Source organism: Mchenga conophoros, linkage group LG20 (assembly GCF_057382185.1).
Source record: "Mchenga conophoros isolate Kocher_MC1m ecotype Shallow Benthic linkage group LG20, M_conophoros_male_GT1.1, whole genome shotgun sequence".
NCBI lineage: Eukaryota > Metazoa > Chordata > Actinopteri > Cichliformes > Cichlidae > Mchenga > Mchenga conophoros.
In genome coordinates, this window is record NC_140545.1 from 34,065,197 (window position 1) to 34,088,853 (window position 23,657).

Below are 23,657 nucleotides of genomic sequence, written 5' to 3' on the forward strand. Positions count from 1 at the left end.
ACGGCCAAAGCTTCCTCTCATGGAGCCAACAGCACACGGACACAATGTTGTAAATGCTTTGCATTGGCTGCTTTAAACCCAGATGGGCCAAGATTTATCTCGCCGTCTGTTTGTCGTGTGACAGTATCGAAAATCCATGATTGGGGAAGTTTTCAGCAAGGCAGAGAAAACATTCAATATCCAGAATTGTCTAATTGTCTGTAATTTTTCCCATGAAAGACACATCCATCAGCAGGGTTGTTAAAATGTCTGATTTCTATAGAGGTACTTTCTTGTGATTGTGATACTTTGTTTTGTTTTCAAGGTGTACTAAACTACAAAAGGATCGGTGTAGGGATGCATGCATCAAAACTGGTCCCCTACCAGCCCAAAAGCTCGGCAACAATGAGCCGACATTACTGGTTGTGTCATGTGCATCTGTGAAATCACCACAGCCTTATCACCTTTCCCTCTCTGTAAAGTGGCACTCTGAGCTCCAGCTGATACATCAACTCAAACGACGGCAAGCATAAACTCGGTGGAACAAAAAAGTGTCAACAGTTTGGAGATATTCCACACTGGTGCGCCAACACCTTGTTTGTATGTTTGCAAATGTTTTTATTGACTAAACTGCGGTCAAACCCAGCTGACTGACAGCTTAGACGATAATCTCTCTCATTTAAAAGTGAAATGGATTGAAAGTCATTTCTTTCCAGCTGCTAGTTTACTACAAACTACTGACCTTTCCAGGCAGTAGTTTGTACTGGCAGATATCTTAAGCCAAGGTAACGCTATCAGATTTGAGCTGGAAAAAGCCTGATGCCAAGACAGGTGTGTGTGAGTCAGGTGTTACCCACCTCTTGGGTGAGATGAAGGGAATGCAGAGCAGCAGAACTAAGAAGACCTCAGCGTAGAGGAAGGTGGCCACCGCAGTCCACTGCAGACTCATCCTGACTTCTGAACAGGAAACACAGCAGGTTCACATGTCAAAAACACCATCACATGGCACTTGATCATGACATCTACAGTTAATCGTTCTCAATAAGCAGAAGAACAGAATAACTACTTTATTGCCATTCACAACGTACAGCAGTTAGTGCACATTAGAACAAACTGTATGACTTTAATCCACCCAGTTATCAGACACTTTCATCCATCAGTGCTCTGGCTGCCTCTGGCTGATGTGCTGCTCTGATGTTTAACATATTCATTTCATCAGATTGAGAATTAACGTGATAACATACCAGTCACACAAACTACCCAACTGACCGAGGCAGGAACAGTGTGCTCTGTCACGTAAAACTCAGACCCTAACAAAACTTTAAATCCAACAGTTAAACTGAAAGTGGCAGTTTCACAGCACCTCTGCTTAGCACCTATTGCATTTTAGCTCCTCCTGGTTTGCAGCAGTACCGGCGAAAAGTGTGAAGCCAACCGTCTTTCTTTATAATTTACTAGGAAAATTGGAAATACTATAGATACAAAACACATGCAAACATAAGTATATTAAGGCAAAAAAAACATTTGTATTAGCTTGAAAGTCAATATTTGCTGTAACTGCCTTTATTATTGAACACAGCCTAAACTCTAGTCAGCTTTCTTGTTATTCAGGTCTTCAGGAATGACTCAAGGAAATTCAAAGCTCTGTTCTGAATGTTAGCTGGTTTCTGGGAACAAACTTCCAGAAAGCCTCAGATCAGCTGAAACACTCAGTTTATTTAAATCCCGGTTGAAGACTCACCTGTTCTCAGCTGCATTTGAATAAAGCACCAAATCCACAGTGTTTTACTTTTAAGCTTAAATTTCAAAACTTACATTTAACTACTGATTTTATCTACTGTTCCTTCCTTTTTTTTCTCCATTTTAAATCATGCTTTTTATTTGTTTCTGTTTTTTAATGTCTCTGTAAAGCACTTTGAATCACCTTGCTGTTGAATTGCGCTATATAAATAAACTTGCCTTGCCGTTTGTTCCACGCTCTATAAAGATGATCTCAGACTTCAATAATGTTAAAGTTTGCTTTCCAGGGAGGCCAATCAGAATCCAAATCCCTTTATTGTCATTAAACATCAGACATTCAACAAATACAGAAGCAACTTCCTGTGAGCAGCATTTAGAATAGATCCATCCATCGCAAACACACAGAGACAGACAACCACTCGCACTCACATTCACACCTGTGAGTCAATCATTAAATTCAGAACAAATAACAATAGAAACAAATATAAAAATACAAACAACATAAATGCAAAACGTTTATACAGATGTGCAAGGGTGCTAATATGCATGTTGTTGTGTGTATGCGTTGTATGCATGAGAGAGGTGTGTGTTTTGAGGTGGGGCATGTGTGTATCTGTGCTCAGTATGATGGCTTGTGGAAAGAAACTGTTCCTGAGTCTGGATAGACCTGTAGCCTCACCCTGAGGGCGGCAGGCCAAACAGGTGAGACCCAGGAATGGGTGGAGTCTCTTGTGATTGCCTGTGTAGATGTCAGTAACTGACATCTATTTTATTTTTACTTTTAGATGCATTTTATTGTATTGATGGTGTGTTTGAGATCTTTGTCTTACTGAAAAATGAATCCAGTGGTGAACCACACACTGCTGGCTGAAACGCTCCAAACTATGACAGTCTCCACTGTGTCTAACAGCTGGCTGTAGACACTCACTGTTGTACTGCTCTCCCAACCTCCAGACAAAAAAAATTCATATCTGGATCCATTGCTCCATAGGAGTTCTTGTGTAATCTGCCTCTGACCTTTCTCCCAGTTTCCCTTCCTGAAGAATGGCTTCTTGACAACCAGCCTTTCATTGAGACCATTTCTGAATTCACCTGGTAGACATACCGGTAGCTTTTTAGGCACGACACTTTGCCCAGTTTCCTCACATTTTTTTAAGGACACACTGCACCATGTCATTTGATTTTTGGGGTTTCCTCTGTTTTCTTGTATTATTGTAGGGTCTGTATTTTACAATATAAAGCACCTTAAGGCAACAGTTTTTGTTATTTGGCACTATATAAATAAAATAAAACTGAACTGTCAGCCACGTGTAGCCACAACACTGGCTCATCCCTTGAATTAGGTGCCTTTTTATAATGAATAGTTCACAGGTTAGAAAGCCAAAATAAAATTATTTGAAAATGGAGCATGGACTGGACTGAAAATGAGTGAAAAGGCAGAACAAACATCCAAAGAAAAACATTTGAAAGATTGGAAAACTATTACTTTAACACCACTTTGAAAAAGTCTGACTCTTTGGAAACTAAAGAAAAAGAAGCGAGGAGTGGCTCAAGACTTTCACATAGTTCGGCATGAAATTTAAAAAAAGAAAAAATGTAAATGGGTAACTGTCATGTTGCTGATGTTGTGGAAGCCAGATTTTCACAGATCATACTTTATAAAAAATGTTACAACCCCATGAAAGTGGATTTTCAGTGTATGGCTTCTTTCAGCTAAGCTTAATGACATTTTTCTAAAAATGCACTCCTAATCCTGTTTTAAGATTAAATCTAATAAACTCATTTACTTCTTCCACAAAACTGAAAAGCAACACAGCCCACTTTAGAGCAACCCGATGGGTGGAGGCCGGAGGCTTCTCCTTATTCTGAGATTGACGTCTTTGTAGACGATCCCTGACAACAATAAGTGAAAAAGACAAAAGCTAAAACAAAATCTGAATAAAGCATTTGAGTGTTTTCTTTGGCTGTGTGCAGTGTGAGCACTCGTGAGGGGTTTGCTTTGCTTCAGATATGGCAGCTCAGAACAGCTGTGTCATTGCGGCTCCGCAAAAACTGCAGAAACACAGCGCAGCATCACGCCTCCTTACACATTAAAACACTGATAACGCCCCTCATCGATCCCACAACACTGTGCTCCCTGTTACAGCTCACTTCAGCCAACAAACCAACCCACAAAGATTCACTGGCAGTACATTTTACCAGCTGCGACACTCTCAGCTGTCTGACCTAAAAACTTTACTCTCCTACCAGCACTCATTTCACATCTTCCCAATTTGCAGACTCTCCAGTGAGCAGATAAATTTGCAGGTCTGTGTATCTGCTGGAACTAAAGTCCATAAAATGAACTATGTGCTGGGAAGTAATTAAATTTGTTTTGTTTTTTTACATTAGCGAACTAGCATGCTAGCTAGTTTCCCCTTACTAGTTACGTTTTCTTTTAGAATTACCCAGGTTATTACTGAAGGTTCAGTCTATTTTCTGGAAAACCGAGCATTCTGTTTCAAATTCACATCTATTCCAAGCGCTTGTTTCCAAAAACAAGTCACTTATTTCGCGCCACTCGCTGAAGCTAACTGTTGGTTGCTGCTAGGAGCAGTTAGCCTCGGTAAGCTGGAAAGAATCGGGGTGCTGATTGTTAGTGAACAGGTGGGACTCACCTTAACAAGCACCGCACACAGGCTAGGAGATGCGTCCGCACTGCACTTCCAGGAGCTTCAATTCTCCACTGACTCTGCTGTTAGCTGCTAGTTTAGCCTCCTGCTGTAAACACTTCCGGGTATTTTAGTGCCAGCTCATCTTGAAATATGATTGGACACGGAGCCGGAAGAGCGGAGGCACGTGACCTATCGTTGCGTCACTTTATTGTTCTATAGTAATCATTGAATGAATTTATAATTATTATCTTTTTGTACCTCACGTGATATTACATCTTTTGTTGAATGAAAAATACCATGCGATAATTCCAGTTAATTCCTTTAGTAGCTTACATTGCTTTTTAACGTGATAATTAATTGCATTTCAATTAATTTGAATGTTTTTTAAATTCACCAATTATTGTGTAAATTTTTATTTTATTGTTTGGTACACATGACCCTCATAACAACATATTGTTAGAGGTGTATGCACATAAGCCACGAATTAATGAAATACTACGATCTGCGTGTAGTCTCTGCACATGAGATTTTAATCTCTGAAAAAAAATTAACTTAAATTTAGACCACCATGTTTTGTAGCATGTTACATTTTATTTGTATCAGATACGATATACATATAAAATATGTAGTATACAGATTAAACGCTCATTTAATTAGTAGTTCCTTAGTCTATCCAACAGAGGGAGACACTGTCCATTAAAATCAGGCCTGTTTCAAAACAAGGACAAGAGCCTGCTCTGTTGTTCTATTTCCACAGGTAATTATTTACATGTGGAACTTGTATTTAAAAAAATATTTATTTAAATAATATAAATGCAAACAACTATGTCTGAAGTATATCAGATTCACATTAGTTGTTTGTTTTTTTTCATTGGCCTGTGACTGGATAAAGACCTGCATGAACCGAGGGTCCCATGGCAAAAATGTTTTCTCATAATCCTTACTGATCTTTAGTCAGCTGACTTAAAAAAAATTACAGCTGACTTAAATTACAGCTAAAAAAAACTAAAAATAGGATGGAATAATTTGGAAATCATTAAAAGACAATATTACACCTTTGAAAATACTGGACTTTATTGTTTTGTTTTGGGGTTTTTGTTTTTATTCTAACATGATCTTTAGGTCATCACAATGGTTTAAATGGTTGGGATATTACAGCTGCTTAACATTTTGTCATATTTCATAATGCAAAGAAAAGCGTCTGGACTTCTTTAAGTTACTTGAAGACGTTTCACCTCTCATCCGAGAAGCTTCTTCAGTTCTAAGGTCAAATGGTGGAGAGTCCCAGATATAAACCTAGTGGGAAGAAGCTTCTTGGATGAGAGGTGAAACGTCTTCAAGTAACTTAAAGAAGTCCAGACGCTTTTCTTTGCAAGCTCCTTTGACCACGATGACCTGGATGACTGAGAACCTTCACAGACATATTTCATAATGTAATAAATGTCTTCATTGTGTCTGGAGGACAGTTGGGCCAGTTTGGAACACACATTTTGGTTTTTTGTTATTTTACTAACATTCAGCATTAATGGTGCCTTTACAGAGGTGCATATTACCCATACCAAAGGAAAAAATGGACTCTAATAACCTATGTGGTCCCTCTCCTCTTTAACCTGGAGGACGCTGTATCCGTGATTATCAAAAGGATTTTAAAATATTGATTAGTCAGACCACAGGCCATGTTTTTAACTTCAGTCAATTAAAAGATCAGTCCCAGAAAAGGAAGGAATTTTTCTTAATTTTGTTTATATATTCGATTTTTTTCACCTTTGCACTTCAGAGGGTCATTAATATGGCCCAAAAAATCACCGGACATCCTCTTCCATCTTTGAAGGACCTGTACAACACTCGCTGTCTCAAGAGGGCACGCAGCTTTGTATGAGACTGTACACACCCAGGACACTAAGTTAAGTTACGGTGTCATGTTGTGTCGTGTCGTGTCATGTTGTGTTGTATGTATTGCCGACGTGGGACAGTTTTCCAATTTCATTGTACCATTGTACTATGTATGACTGTGCAATGACAATAAAGAGTTATCTTATCTTGTCTTAACAAATAATAAATAAAATAAAAAAACAACAGCATATAAACCTTGCTAGACATTTTTTGTACATGTTTCTGCATATGCTGCACTAAGATTTGACGTAATTATGTAGTTTTTGTAATTTTTTCTAGTGGATGTGTGACTTGTTTGAGCAGCTTTGTCTTTGCCAGGTCCACATTATAAATGAAGATGTGCTCAATTCACTAATTAAATAATGATTACATTGACTTGCTGCGCCCTCTTGTGGTACACATTGGTATTGCATAAAAGCTAGCATGGGCCTGTTTTTAATTCATATTCAGATCTTTTGGGACATGAAATGATATTAACTGGTTGTTACATTCTGTTGATGTTTGAAATTATTATTTATTTTTAAACAGGAATTTACAAAAAGTACCTCTGCTGCTGTACCAGCCAGTAGCTGTTGAGGGCAGCAGAGTGCGTGCGCGCGCACACACACACACACACACACACACACACACACACACACACACACACACACACACACACACACAATCTCAGACTCCATAAAAACAGAAAAACAAGACCACATGCACACACACTCACTCTGCTTCATAAAAATGTCAGCGCTCATAAAGACTGTTTATCTCCCTCTCTGTCTGTTTTTAGAATTTTCCACCACTCTCTCTTCTTCTTCTTCTCGCTCTGGTTTTCTTCCCCCTCCCTACTTCTACTCCTCACCCCAGCTCAGACATCTTAAATCACACATTAAACTCTTTAAAAGGTTTCCTCCAGTTGTCGGGTGGAGTAGAAACACACAGAGGCAGCAGCATGCTTCATTGGATGATGGCTTTTTCTAAACAGCCAATTGAAACCCGACTGAAAGTGCAGTATCTTAAAAGTGGCTAAAGCGAGCGGATGAGCGATGGACAGATTAATAAGTCATTATAGTGAACACACACACAAAGGTTTGTGCTTATATCTTTGTGAGGACCTTTGCTGAACTCATGCACCATAGGAGTGGGGAGTATTGATCATTCAGCCATCCATATCAGCCCCCTTTTACCCCTTTATAGTGAATTTTAGCAGTTTATGTTGTAACTGTGGTGTTAATCAATGAATATTATTAAAATATGGGATCTAATGGTTGTATTGATGTAAAGCAATTTGAAATGCTCCAAAATGGCACCATATTATGTAAAAATGTAAAGGGCATAACTTTTAGATAGAGGTAAGAGTCTTGTCCTGTTTTGAACACGAAATGGAAAAATGAAAGATGGCTTCTTCTTCTTCTTCTTCTTCTTCTTCTTTAATTTAAAGGTTATTAGCCTGTTTAGCATGTTGCTAAAGCAAAAGCAAAGCCTAACCTTAAACCCTGTTAGGGTTGTTACCAGGTGAACTGCACAAACTATAAATTGCAATAAAGTCTCCGGCCTGATGATGGAGATCGCTGAGAGGGCCAGTCTCCGCATGGTGCTGTGCAATTCATTGATACACATCTGCCGATCATCTGCAGCACTAGTCGTCTCCAGCTTTACCTGATCATACAGCCGTCTCAGCGGTTACATCAGGCTCACTTAGTTCTTCCTCTTGGTCTAGTTTCTTGGTATTCAGCTTGTCTCCTTTTCCAAGAAGCTATTGGTGTGCTCTCTCACAGCTCAGTTGGACTGTCTCAGTACCTGTTTGGAATTAATTGGACTTTCATTCAAAACCAGATCACTTACCTGCTTCCTGCTCACTCACCTGTTAAATTTGCAGCCCTCCCTTCTCCACTTCTGAGAGGAGCCCTGAAATGATCTTTACAGCAAAATCTCTATGTTGTTAATAAACCTTTTAGCTCTTCCTGTGGTCTGTGTCTGCACTCGGGTCCAACCGTGGCTGCAGGAGCTGAACAGGTACTTTGGTATTTAAGTCCTGTCATCTCAGTCACACTATAGCAACAACCTATCCAAACTGTTAACCCTGCATCACCGCTGACATGATTTACTGTTTCAGATACTAATGTTGTCTAAACTTTAACAGATTTAGGACCTTGCTACTTATATATTTTACAGAACAACACAAACACTTGTGAAAAGCTATGTTTTTTGCAGACTGTAGGGGAGCTTACACCATTTTTTCTCTTTGTGACTCTCAGCATGATGCATGAAATGGAAACAATATTAAGAAAGCAGTTGAAGATAATCTGGAACAATGCTTATATGAAAAAAAGCAGAGTGAGGTTCAGCTGAAGGGACCGAGATGTGTCCAGTTTCAGATGAGCTGAAGCCTTCAGCCTGCAGGGGGCGCTGGCAGCACTTCCCACGATGCTGGATCGTGTTTGATAAACTGACACCAGCAGACGTGAAGCAGACTCTGATCCTCTGAGGTCTTTCAGGCTTCGGCCTCCGTCTCGACACACATCACGTCTAACTGCTGTGCATGCTTCATCGTATTCGCCATCTCATTGTTGGTTCTGTCTTTAAGTCTTCGTGCGTTCTGACAGAAATATTCTTCAGACTCATCGATCGGCCGCAACATGAAACCAGAGACGGCTGAAGTCTCCAGAGAGAGAGAGTGTTATCAGCACTGTGCAGCCCCCCTGATCCTGGCAGAGCTGAGTCGGTTCATACAGGGGGTAATGTGTCCTTCTGCTGTGTGCATGTGTGTGTGCATGAGAGAGAGAGAGAGAGTGAGAGTCATGCTGCATGGATAAAACGATTAGTGAAATATAGGCAAGAGGAGGAAGAAAAAATGGACTCTGGACAGGAGAGAAGGATGAAGGAAAAGGAAAGTAGCAAATAAGACGAGAGGGCGTGAAAGGATGAAAGGAGGAGAAGATATTCTAGAAAATGATCAGAAAGATAAAGATGGAGATAATGATGTAACCACACATGATGGCCCCACTGGTTTCTGGGCTCCACATTTTGAAGCCTCAACATTCGCCTTCTGGCCTCAGCCATGTTGGTCTGTTGGAGCCAGAGCAAAGTCCTGCTGGAAGCAAGTCTCACAGCTAGGCAGCCATCTTGGAACAAATCCAGGCATTTATTTGGAAGCCCATAGTGAAATGAGAGGGACAAAGAAATAACTTTATTTTCAGAGGCCAGTGCTTCAAAAAATATAAAAGTTTCGCCCCAAATTATGATTTAAACACAACTTTACAACTCCAATAACGGCTCGGTCCACAGTGCTGACACGACCGGTACCTCTGCTCATCTTTGCTATCAGAGCACTGAACAGACTCCATGATCATTCATGTTACGGACACAGTGAGCCAAGTTTCAGATGCTCTTTAGGCGTTTTTAGATTCTCAGAAATCCCCCTCAGATTTCTCTGTAATGGTTTATATTGTGTTTGGTTGGACTGACAGGTAAAACATACAAACATCCTGATTGTCATGATTGCCCTTTTTTAAATAATCCCAGGAAGCAGACTCAGACAGTGAAAAGCAGGTTTACAGTGTTTACATGAGTGAAGTAAATAACAGGGACTGGAGCAGGCAGGAACAAAAGACAGCACCGCAGGTCTGAGAGGGTCTGTGGAGGGAGAGGAAGGGAGTCAGTACAGGTAAGTGGAGAAGTATGAATGGCTGCTTTGATTAGTGTGTTTGTTAGCCTTACTTTGCAGAGATACGATAATAGGGGTATTTGCAAAAAGGCTGACAGAGTCTTCTGGTGCGGGTGGTGGACAGTGGGTGGACAGGTGAGTCTCCAGTGACAGGAAAGTTTTCCACAGGGATACAACGAAACTGCTGACAGAATCTGCGACTGAGATAGAACAGGTAAGAGTGAGTCTTTGGGTACGAAGCTCTGCAGAGGAGGCGACAAGCAACTTTGGGGAAACGAAGATGAAGAACGGAGCCAAATTGCCCATGGTGGAAATAATGATCAGGTGGAGATCCATCACCAGAGCTGGCTCCTAAATACACAGCCACACAATTGGAAACAACTTGCAGGTGTGTGGGGGGTGAACGCAGAGCTGACCCACTCAAAGCTGGTGCCAGACATGAAAGTGCCCAGAGCTACACAGAGAGAGAAACAACAGCCTACCTCCCCAAGACCATGGCTCAATGTGTGGCACAGCAGCTACCACACATTTTTATTTCTTTATTTTGCAGAAGCATTTTTACACATGGGCACAACAGCCTGCTCAGACTGCAACTAGCTTTCAGCAAAAAGATTCCAGATTTTTGTTTAATCAGATAATATATCATACAACCTCATATATGTCCTCTGCTTATAGAATTCAGCCCTGCTTTGCACATAGGAGCAAGAAAAAACACCAAGAATATTTGGCCTACAGCCATATGCAAATCAAATACATAAATAAGTAAATAGTTTGGCTCTGCTACGGAGAGCAGCTTCCATAAACTAAACTGTATAGATATCTGCCAATCAGGGCGGAGCAACAGACTAATAAAATACAAGACTTTTATCACCAAAACTGAAGCACAGACTTCTCGAACCCTACATCAAGTCACATAATTCGTCAGATAATTTGATAAAAAAAATTCTCCAAAAGGGAGAAACAGCACAAAGAGGAAAGGTTCAGTGACTGAAGTCAGTGGAGGTGAAGCAGTGTAGGTACACCCGTCAACGACGCCAGAAACATTAAGCCTTAAAAAAACTCAGATACTTATTAAAGGAAATCCCTGCAAATCTGTTAGTAGTAAGAGACCAAAAGTGATTTCTACAGCAGGTAGTTTCATGGCTGATTCACTTTCCAGAGAGCCTCTAGTGGCCATTAGAGGAGCTGCAGGTTTTTGGCATTGAGGCTTTGGCTTCATTTTTCAGTCGTTTGCTTACCACAAACTCGCAAAACAAAATATAATTCAACATGCCACAAAAGCACGAAACAACCACAAACAGCACGTCAGGAACGGTTAGCTCTCCCTGTGTGAATCCTGCTGCTCTGCAGAAGGACTACGGGGAAATAAGCCATCGCTATTAGAAAGAGTTACTGTACATGTGGAGATGCAGACCAACTGCTGACAGGAAGACAAGAGAAGCAGGTGGGTTTCATCAGGGAAAACATGTCAGTCCAAACCAGCATCTCCCAAATAATTTTGTGATCATTTTCTGAAAGCCTGATGGTTTGTTACTTTCAGTACTCTGAGATGAGATAAAGGAAATGGAGACGCACAGAAATGAGGGGTATAAAAATACAGAAGACGAAAGAAGCCAACGCAGAGCGAGGAGAGAGAGAGAGAATATGGCGATGTGAACGGAGCGAGAAGCAGATTAAGGATCCCGCAGAAAAGGAATAAATGATGAAAACTGGAAATAAAGGAAGATGGAGAAGAGCGGAGAAGACAGGGATTAGTAACAGCGAGGGATTACAGGATGAAGAAAAGTCTTTGATGGTCTCGGTTATGAATGAGATGCTGTGAGTCACAGATTAACTCCTTATGTTCCAGATTAACAGGAGAAGACGGATGATTATACTGCTGTGACAGGTGAAGGAACAGCACTGACTGGCTGAGTATGACCTTTGACCCTTACGTGTAATATATTCCTTTATATGCAAAATGTTTTACAATTCTCATTCCTGGTTTTCGTGTACAGGACTTTGGCTTATGGATAATGGATCATGGCTCTTATAACCAGACTGGAGACCTCACGGAGAATCCTGCCGTTGTCCTGCTGGCTTCATAAAAAAGCAAAATTACCGTATTTTCACGACCATAAGACGCACTGTACTAAAAGGCGCAGTCTCAGTTATGTGTGCCATTACTGTATTTAACACACACATAAGGCGCACTGGATCATAGGGCGCATATAAGTACCGTATGCGTATTTAAAAATAAAGCGGGAGCAAACCTGAGTTCGGTACCTTACTCACATTTCTATTACCAGTAATCGTCATCATCAACAACACACAAGCATACAAGTGTGCATATTTAAAAATAAAGCAGGAGCAAAACAAAGTTTGGTACTCACATTTTTATCATCAAACCCATGGAAGTCCTCATCCTCTGTGTCTGAATTGACCAGCTGCGCTAAATCTCCATCAAACATGCCAGGTTCACTTTCTTCACTGTCAGAGTCACTTTCCGTGCCGTGCGGCTCCTCGGAAATGATGCCGGCTTTTGCGAAAGCTCGAACAACAGTGCCAGCAGACATGTTAGCCCAAGCATCTACAATCCATTGGCAAATTGTGGCGTAACTCGCCCGGCGCTGCCTTCCACTCTTGGTGAAACTGTGGTCTCCATCGGTCATCCATCGCTCCCAGGCCGCTCGCAGCCTTACTTTGAACGGGCGGTTCACACCGATGTCCAGCGGTTGGAGTTCCTTCGTCAGGCCTCCCAGAATGACAGCAAGCTCACAGTTCATTTGTTTCACTAGTTTTTTCACATCGGCTGTGAGATGGGCACGCATAGAGTCACAGATTAAGAGCGATGGTGATGCGTGGAAAAAACCACCTGGTCTCCTTACATACACCTCCCTCAGCCAGTCTTTCATCATTTCCTCATCCATCCAGCCCTTTTCATTTGCCTTAATGATGATTCCTGCTGGAAACTTCTCTTTAGGCAAAGTCTTTCGCTTAAAAATCACCATAGGCGGCAGTTTCTGTCCATTAGCATCGCAGCCAAGCACAACAGTAAAAGACGACCTTTCATACCCCGTTGTGCGTATCGCTACCGTGCTGGTCCCCTTCTTCTCCACAGTGTGACTCACCGGGATGTCAAAAGTGAGCGGGACCTCGTCCATGTTAGTGATGTGGCTGGGCTGGATGTTTTTGTCGCCGATGTGTTTGCTGCAGTAGGAGCGGAAGATGGCCAGCTTTTCCTTATAATCTGCTGGAAGTTGCTGCGCTACCGTAGTCCTGGTCCGGATGGAAAAATGGCAGTTTCATAAAAAGTGAAAGTGAAACTGCTTTTAGCCAAATGGTGACCGTCGAAACGCTTCTCCCGCTCGTTCTTTGCTCGATGATCCACCGCTCGAGTCTTTCCTCCAACTCCGCCACACTTCACCCTTTAGCGTTCTCACGTTGTTCTCTACTACGTCCTCATTACAACACACAGGGCGCACTGCGCTATAGGGCGCGCCGTACTTTTTGAAGAAAATCTAAGACTTTTAAGTGCGCCTTATGGTCGTGAAAATACGGTAGGTAAAATTCTAATGTCCAAATGTTACACTTTTATTTATAAATTAAAAGAGCTCTTTGTGATAAAAGTAACTTATACGGTGTACTACATACATGAATGCGATTAGGTGGAAGGGCGAAGCCCGTTACAGCCACTGTATTCAAGATGGCGGCTCAGCATGGCGACTTCCACAAACTGGTGCCAAGGCCTAAGTTTATAAGAACATATCAGTTTTTTTGGAAGATGTAACTACACTCTAATCAATGTACATTAATGAGAGCAACATTTTTTTTCTATATAATAACTGACGGTACCTTTGAGGGTTTTAAAGACTTTTCTTGGTACATTTTGTTTAATCTTCCCGACATTGTTAGAAATCATTTTGTGAACTTTTCATCAAATGCCAGATAATCTTTGTTTTCAAGCTATAAGAAGGAAAAAGGCAAACCCGAGCATCCTTCTGGTGCTCAGGTGTTAATGCCTTTCATTTATATTTCAAAAGAAGAAGCGGTCACGAGACAGCTGGCCATATAAGAACACTTTAGACTGAGTTCCTTCTGCTGTAAACGTGAAGATTTAATATGATGGCCAGACTTCATTCATTAAATATGACACGTAGCATCATGTGACCAGCTCGGAACCTATCATAAATGATGCAAAAGCTTCCCGGCTGTTGCCAGGTGGTTTAACCTCTGCGGCTCATTAGGACTATTTGCAGCCTCTCTGGGATTTCACAATAAAAGTCACAATACGTCAGACACAGAGAAGGGTGTTCACTTATAACACAGCAAAATAAAATAAATAAAAAATATTAAAAAAAAAACAAAACAATAAATGACCTCAACATCACTAGAGACATCTGAGAAATATCACTCCCGGCTGTTATGGATGACTTCACTCACATTATTAGCTTCCATAACGGAATTAAATTGGGTCTGTGGTTAACTGACGCTCTGTTCAGCCATTCGCTGTAAACCCGATTAGACTCAAGTCTGTTTTTGATTTACAGGAGCAAAATCTGACAGGAAAGATTCTTTGTAAGCTGACAGGTGGCTCCGGGGCAACACAAAGAGCCGAATGATCTTGTTTTCCTGTGAACTAGCTGCTCCTGTCCGGAGCCTCAACAAGCCCCGAGTGACCAGGCCCCATCGTATCTTAAAGACCTCACAGTATAATCACAACACAGCACTTCCCACTCAGGCTGCAGGCTCACTTGTGCTTCCTAGAGTTTCTAAAAGTACAGTGTGGGCCATTTATATGGATACACCGTAATAACATGGGAATGGTTGGTGATATTAAAGTCCTGTTTGTGGCACATTAGTATATGTGAGGGGGCAAACTCCTCAAGATGGATGGTGACCATGGTGGCCATTTAGAAGTCGGCCATCTTGGATACAACTTTTGTTTTTTCAATAGGAAGAGGGCCATGTGACACATCAAACTTATTGGTAATGTCACAAGAACAACAATGGTGTGTTTGGTTTCAACGTAACTTTATTCTTTAATGAGTTATTTACAAGTTTCTGACCACTTATAAAATGTGTTCAATGTGCTGCCCATTGTGTTGGATTGTCAATGCAACCCTCTTCTCCCACTCTTCACACACTGATAGCAACACCGCAGGAGAAATGCCAGCACAGGCATCCAGTATCCGTAGTTTCAGGTGCTGCACATCTCGGATCTTCACACCATAGACAATTGCCTTCAGATGACCCTTAAGATAAAAGTCTAAGGGGGTCAGATCGGGAGACCTTGGGGGCCATTCAACTGGCCCACGACGACCAATCCACTTTCCAGGAAACTGTTCATCTAGGAATGCTCGGACCTGGCACCCATAATGTGGTGTATTTAGTATTTAGTATTTATTTATTTATTGTCATTGTCAAGAACAATGAAATTGCGTTTGGGGCTTCCATACAACCCAAAAAAAAGAAGAAAATAATAAATACCCCTTAAAACCCAAGTGTACATATTTAACCCAGTGTGACTCCAATGCAATAAGACAATCCTTAGCAATAATGTTCGTAGAAATTCAGACAAAGACCTGAGAAACATGACAAAATACAACAATGCAACCCATTCAATATTATTGTACTGTGAGATATGATATCAGATATGATAGTTATCTATTTAAGAAAGAAGGGGGGGGGGGGCAGGAGGGGGAAGAGAATAAAGATATGATGCACCAATGCAGACCAGTTCATTGCTATTAAGAAGTTGGATATGGTTATTGTCCGTGAGAGGGGGGCAGAGAGTTCAGGAGCCTCACAGCCTGTGGATACAGGCTGTTGGCCAGTCTGGATGTTCTGGCCTGTATAGACCTGTACCTTCTCCCTGAGGGCAGCAGATGGAAAAGGTGGCGCGCAGGGTGATGTTGGTCCCGCAGGATACTGTGCACCCTCCTCAGACAGCGAGTGGGGAAGATATTACTGATCTCTGGCAGACTTGTTCCAATAATTCTGCCAGCTTCTTTCACCACCCGCTGGAGTGCTTGCTGATCGGCCTTGGTGCAGCTGGGGAACCACACTAGAAATCCATACGTCAGAACGCTGCTGATGGCACAGTTGTAGAAGTTCAACATCAGAGATCTGGGAATGTGTGCGCTCCGCAGTCTCCTCAGGTAGTAGAGGCGCTGTTGGGCCTTCCGTACAACTGAGGTGATATGGTTGCCCCAGGACAGGTCCTCGGTCACAGTTACCCCCAAGAATTTAAAACTGCTCACCCTCTCCACCGCCTCACTGCCAATGAAGAGAGGCAGATGGTTGTTATGACCCCTCTTCCGGAAATCTACAATGATCTCCTTGGTCTTTTTGGTGTTTAAGACCAAGTTATTGTCGTGGCACCATGACTCTAGTTGTTGCACCTCTGTCCTATAGTTTGTCTCATCATTGTTGGATATAAGTCCGAGCACTGTAGTGTCATCTGCAAACTTAACAATGAGATTGGACGCGCAGGAGGAAATACAGTCATGGGTGAAGAGAGTGTATAGCAGAGGGCTCAGAACACACCCCTGAGGGGCACCGGTGGTGCACCATCTTGCTGGAAAAACTCAGGGAACGTGCCAGCTTCAGTGCACAAAGAGGGAAACACATCATCATGTAGCAATTTCAAATATCCAGTGGCCTTGAGGTTTCCATTGATGAAGAATGGACCCACTATCGTTGTACCCCATATACCACACCAAACCATCACTTTTGTTGTTCCAGCAGTCTTGGAGGGATCCATCCAATGTGGGTTAGTTTCAGACCAATAGCGGTGGTTTTGTTTGTTAACTTCACCATTCACATAAAAGTTTGCCTCATCACTGAACAAAATCTTCTGCATGAACTGAGGGTCCTGTTCCAACTTTTGTTTTGCCCATTCTGCAAATTCTGTGCGCCGATCTGGGTCATCCTCGTTGAGATGCTGCAGTAGCTGGAGTTTGTAAGGGTGCCATTTGTGATTAGCTAATATCCGCCGAAGGGATGTTGGACTAATGCCACTCTCCAGTGACATGCGGCGAGTGCTACGCTGTGGGCTCTTGCTGAATGAAGCTAGGACAGCCACTGATGTTTCTTCATTAGTGACAGTTTTCTTGCGTCCACATTTTGGCAAATCCAACACTGAACCAGTTTCACGAAACTTAGCAAGCAGTTTGCTGACTGTAGCATGGGAGGTGGGTGGTCTCGTAGGGTGTCTTGCATTGAAATCTGCTGCAATGACCCGGTTACTGCGTTCACCAGATATCAACACAATTTCGATCCGCTCCTCACGTGTTAACCTCTTCGACATGTCAATGGCTGTGAACAAAGAGAAACTTGTAAATAACTCATGAAAGAATAAAGTTACGTTGAAACCAAGCACACCATTGTTGTTCTTGTGACATTACCAATAAGTTTGATGTGTCACATGGCCCTCTTCCTATTGAAAAAACAAAAGTTGTATCCAAGATGGCCGACTTCTAAATGGCCACCATGGTCACCACCCATCTTGAGGAGTTTGCCCCCTCACATATACTAATGTGCCACAAACAGGACTTTAATATCACCAACCATTCCCATGTTATTACGGTGTATCCATATAAATGGCCCACCCTGTAGAATGGGAGGCAGAGCCTTCAGCTATTGGGCCCCTCTTCTCTGGAACCAGCCCCCAGTTTGATTGATTTCAGTCTCTTTATGCCCCATCTTTTCATCTCGTCTCTTTCCCCTCACCCCCCAGCTGGATGAGTTCAGAGCCCGGGTCTCCCAAAACGCCTCTTCCTCTTCAAAGAGCGTTCTTTCTCCTCAGCTCTCCCAAGCACTGCTCATATGGGAACATTTGATCATTGGAGTTCTCTCTGTAATAATTTCGGATCTTTACCTCACAATAAAACTGGCTCGAGAGTGTATTCTCTTTAGTTGGCGTGATATAAATAAATTCTCAGACGTCCATTGACTGTGTATCATCACTGGTCATGTTAAGCAGTCAGAAAAGGGCAAAATGACGTTCAGGCTATTGGGAGATTTTCCCCGATGGGACCAAACCATTGGGATATGGCCACAAACCAGTCACAACATGTGACTGCAAATACTCACTTAGCAGTCGAGAAACTGTGAGGAGTGTGATACAAAGTGAAAAGGAAGACTGTTCTCCTTCAAAATAAAAGTTTTAGCTTTTGAAACACGTTGGTTTTGGCAAAAAAAAAAAAACGACAGGCAACAACCTCCAGCAATCAACTGGAATCTACGTTTTACCTTAGCAACCGGAGGTTGTCAGAGGGTTGCCGACTAGTCTCTAGGTCTGTGTGACTAAGCGTCATAAATAGAAACAGAGAGTTGTACCCACAGGAATATATCCGGTGCACTTGTGACGTGTTCCAGAGTTGACTGCACCCACTCAATATGCACGCCTGCATTTCCAGCACATGCTTCACAGCACGTTTCAGAAGCAGCTCTGCACTCCTTGTTCCTTAAAATAGTGGTGGGATTATGTTTTTGCCGAGGAACCCAGAAAGTCAGACACAGGAACAAAACACAGACTCCAGCAAATCTTCAAAATAAAAGCCCACATACAGTTAATGCTTTGAGAATTATGCTACCATGTCTTTGATGAAGCTTTTAGGGGAACCCTACGCAGACACACAGAGAACGTGAAGGTAACGATATCGAACCCTCGAACCTCTTACTGTACGGCAACAGTGCTGAGGAAGAAGCTCGTGTTTGAATGACTCATATTCAGTTAACTAAAACCGAATGAGAAATGGCATCAACATTCCCTGTGAAAGCTTCAGGATCACAGAACTGAACAACAAACACAATAATCCTCAGAGATGTTTTTAAATTTCACGAAAGCAGCGTTTCAGGTTAGAGTCCTCAGATGTGTCTGATGGAGGCGAGACGGCAGGAACTCTTCGAGTGGAAGAGATGGCATCTATTAAAGATGAGAGAGCTGAGTGGACACGCACACACCCTGTAATAGAATATTCTATGTTGGCACAGTGACTGCCGCCATCAGTAATATCTACTGTATGACCTCACCACCACCATGATGTCACCTCTCAAGCTCAGACACAACATGAGCTCAGTCATACGTGTCCAGATTTGACTGAAGCATCAGAGGGTTCAGTGTTGGTGACACCTGCTGGTACACACAGATTTAGAAAGATTCTTCTTTTTTAAAACAAGGACGGCTGAATATATTTCAGGTTGTGGCCACATCCATTGGCAGGTATCCCGTCACAGGCAGCTGTAGCTGGTAAAGCTGTCCAACATGTTTATGGTGCCTTTTGGAGCATTTTTAATGGAATTATCTCATTAATATTAAAGCTCGTTAGGTACAGGAAGGTTGTGCTTCAGTTTTGGTGAGTGGAAGAATGTGCAAGTAGAACAATTTTTGAATAATCTGGAATCTTCTTCCCCACCAGTAAGACATTGCTAATACGTTGGCTTTTAACTGAGAGGTTTTGGACAGAATGGAGTCATACACTGGAGGAGCTCAAACCAACCAATCAAATCAGCTTCATATTTCTTACTACAGAGATGACCACCGACCTGAAAACATCCTGGTTTAATTTGTATAGCATACTTACAAAAAGTACCTTCATAACATGTTTGTGGCGTTTTTTTCATTGTTGTTTTTATGGTGGGTGATTTTTTTTAAAGTCACGCATCTGGAGATATCTGGACATGCAGACACAGGCAGCTGGTGTTTTTTGCACAATTAAATTAAATTAATTGACAAATAAAATGATTTACTGTGTGGTTTGATTGCCTAAGACGTCCATGTTTCAGTTTTGGTGAGTGAAATTAATGTTTTTATTAGTCTGCTATTAGCATCGTATATTAGCAGGTCTGCCCTTTTTACCCCTGCATTTTAAGGCTTGCTACGATTTTGTGGCTAGTGTCACATTACTTAGTCCTTGGTGCAGTCATGGCTCAGTGATAACTCTGAAGTCTGAATTATGACGTAAAATGAAACACACAGTTGAAGACCCTGGAGTAACCAACTCTACAAAATACTCGGATTCGCTTTTTTCTCCTTATATTCTCATTGGATTTCCATTAGAGTAGCTTTTCATGATTTGCAGATGTTGGGCCTTGGTGCAGCGCCTCAGTCTGAAAAAACAATTTTAGTTCCTCCCCTTTTAAGCCAGTTTTCTTTTGATTGGCTGCTGCTTGCAAACAAAGACGTCTGCGCTCACAGCTACAGCTGTGTGCCTGAGATGATCTTATTATTGCCACTGCAACTTTGTTCATGTTTCATATTAATATCCAGCACTGCAACAGTTTATATTTGACAGAAAATAAAGCAAAAACAAACAACGATACCAATTTTGCAGCAGCATATAAACAGCTGTGACTGTGCACTTTTTTGACAGGTCTGGTTTCACTTTGAGAACATTTTAGACATGTTCTTGAATCACTTCTGTGTGCTCCTAAAAATATATATCTATTGTGACGTTCTTTGGTTGGTGCCCATTTGTGTATAGAAAAAAGAAAAAAAAAGCGGACTTAAAAAAAAAGATGGCTGGGGAAAAACCTGGTGTAAAACGGGTCCTTACAAAAACCAACAAACACCGTGGAAGCAGCCAGCACCAGAGAAGCACAGTGGAACAGTTTTGTCTGCTGGTGTTTGAACACAGCTTCATCAGCAGAAGGTTTAGCTCTCTGTCTGTAGTCCAGTGGGCCTGTTGCCATGAAATTAATGAGACTTCATGGGCAGCAGTCCCAGAGTCAAAGCACACGTACACACAAACCCATCCTCCACATGTGGTTGCTCTCATTGTGTGGCTGTGTTGTATTGTTGTATTGTTGCTGTCTGTGCTGATAAAACTACAGCTCACTGATGCTGAAAACAGCATACTGCCACTGTGAAGATATCTGGGGTCCAGGCTTCAGTGTGACGGGGCAGAATGCTAAAGTAAAGCGCTATCCAAACTTAGCCATGTTGTCCTGTCCAGACCCTGTAGACACTGTCTGTTTTATATCTGTTTACACTAATGTTCTCTCACTTTGTAGAAACTTTAAAAACAACTAACTTTTCCTACTAATTTGCTGTCTCTTTGTGGAAGGTTTGTGTATTTGTAGTAATTTTTCTCTCTTTATGGCACATTTTTTAAACCTTTTTATTCTAATTTTGTGTCCCTTTCTTTTCAGGAACTTAAAAAAAAACATTTTCTGAGTAATTTTGTGTCTGTTTTTGACTTGTTGGAGTAATTTTGGCCATCCATTCTCTTCCACTTATCCTTGTCAGGGTCACAGGGACTGGAGCCCATCCCTGCTACCGCAGAGAGGCCCGGTGCACCCTGGACAGGTCACCAATCTGACGCAGGGCTTATCAGTTAACCTAACCCCACTAACACTAATGTGTTTGGACTGTGGGAGGAAGCCAGAGTACCCGGAGAGAACCCAGGAAACAGGGGAGAACATGCAAACTGTTTTTTTGGAGGAATTTTGAATCTCTTTATAGAAACCTTTTTCCATTTTGCAGTAATTTTATGTCTCCTTGTAGCATCTTTTAGTCTTTTTTGGAGTAATTTTATGTATTTTCATAGAAACTTTTTGTTCTTTTTGTATTTCTCTGTGGCAAACATTTATCTTTCAAATTAATATAATCTTTGTAGTATTTTTGTGTCTCTTGGGAGTAAGTTTCCCTTTTCAATTTGCATATTAATGATCAAGGACCTGACCTCCCAGCCCATTGTTCATTCAGTGGTGCTAGTGTCAGTTATTGTGCAAATGTACTGTTTATAAGGTTGGGAAACCTGCAGTCAGCTGAGACTGAAGAAGTCACTTGGACGAGTGATGAAATGTTCCTCCCACTGAAAACGTCCAGATGAACAGAATCAACCTTCTGGGATTTCCTGGATGATTGAGCATGCATCAAGACTTTCCCTCTTCAAAGCAACATTTTCACTTGTTTCCATTTTAGTAATTTTGCATTTTGAACTAACTGTTTATAATTTTGTGGTATTTGTGCAGCTATTTTTCCAGTGATTTCTCTGTTTCATGGGTATTTATGGTCACATTTAGCATTAGTGTTTGTTTTTGCAGCATAGCTCATAAATTCCTATCCAGTGTTACACTAAAACTAGAAACAGAGACCGAATGCCCCCAGACTCCTGGACCAGTGTCTACTAAAGCCTTTTAGCAGTCCTTTCATGTCTCCATTAAACAAAGTGAACCTCTCCTGGAAAAGAGACATTAACCTGTCCTCAACAGTTAATATCTACACATAATTTATATAACAAAGCGTGTGTTATATGCACACACACACAGTCGTGCTGACTCAGCCTCATTATCATTTTTGTCCCATGTGGTTGCCGTGGCGACTGCATCATGTGGTCAGGAAAGTTGAAGCAGATCAATTAAATCCTCATCTGCTCTGCTTAACTGATTGATTAGTAGCTCTAATGGACGCCATCTTTAACGAGCCATTAGCTAATTGGCTGGAGCTTTAAAGACCGGACTCTGTGTGTGTGTGTGTGTGTGTGTGTGTGTGTGTGTGTGTGTGTGTGTGTGTGTGTGTTTCTTTTACTCCCTTTATTACAGATATCAATAATAATAAGTCAATTGATTAGTAGAAAGTGGAAAATGAAAGGAGATAGAGAGGGTGAAGAGTTGAGCAGATAGAAGGTACTTCATTTCCCATCATACACCTGTCAGACATAATGAATAGGACCTTTTTAAAACTTGTTTAGATATTTATGCTGTTTATTAGGTATGGATTTGTGAAAGGTCATTAATACTAAAAGAATCCAGGATTATAATAGCTAGGTTCTGGATTAATCCTGCTTTGACATCCTGGGTTTGGGTATTAAGAGTATTCAGACTTTGAGTGATTTATCTTTCAAGTAGTTCAAGACTAGAGAACTATTAGAGTCCTGGGGACGAAGATAATCCTGGATCAGAGCGATTATGCTGTAAGTTTGTTCTATGTTTCAGCATTTTAATTCAGCAGGCGTTCTGGATTAGAGCAAATCCTTTATTAGAGAATTTAGTTCTTGGATTTAGCACTTAGGCTGTGAATTAGTCCTGGATTACAGTATTCAGGCAGTAAGTAAGATAGCAGTTTAAACACACTGAACATAAGCTGATTTACAGTACTACAAAAATATATATGAGTATATATTTAAAATAGATTATTACTGGATCAGAGTATTTATATTATATAATAATCATGTATTGTAACATTTCAGATAAAAATGACTCCTGAGTTAAGGCCTTTACACATCAGATGTGCAAATATTTCATGCATTAAAAATATTTTTCGGACCAAGCTATTCTTAATACACCTGTCCTCACAACCGTGTAATTTCATTGGATGAATTTGTGGTATTTACTTTTTTAAAAACCAAGCTCAATTTTTCTGAACCAAAAAATCAGATCTGACCAATCAGATCACTGCATTTGGCAACAGGCACACTCGTTACACAAATCGCGTACAGGTACCAAATACTTAATGATATGCAAATAGTAAAATAATACTATTTTGCCTCAGACACTCAGCTAGAGGCTGCCGTGGGTCAGTCAGCAGTCTGAAATGGTTTCTCTGCCTTCTCACGTGTGGGCCCTACTCTGCCAACAAGAGCCCAAACTGCCCCACTGACATCCTGAAAGATCTACAAAAGCAGCTGTTTAAACTCGTGGATCAAACCATGAAATTCTCCCTGCTGCTGCCGTCTCCTGGGAATTGTTTGGAAACATCCGGACCAGCTCGCTATGGCCTGATGGCAACTTTTTTTTTGAGTATTTTT

The 23,657-nt window shown here is 41.5% G+C and overlaps 1 protein-coding gene across 1 annotated transcript in view; it reads right to left on the minus strand.

Annotated features, from left to right (window-relative positions):
- Positions 1-4,522, minus strand: part of bcap31 (B cell receptor associated protein 31) — a 28,204-nt gene extending 23,682 nt beyond the window's left edge. Inside the window, exons 1-2 of the mRNA XM_085259660.1 lie at positions 4,377-4,522; positions 837-936 (exon numbers count right to left, since the gene is read on the minus strand). Coding sequence (XP_085115786.1) covers positions 837-928 — 92 coding nt within the window. The 5' untranslated portion in view covers positions 929-936; positions 4,377-4,522. The remainder of the gene's footprint in view (positions 1-836; positions 937-4,376) is intronic.
- Between the last annotated feature and the right edge of the window lie 19,135 nt (positions 4,523-23,657).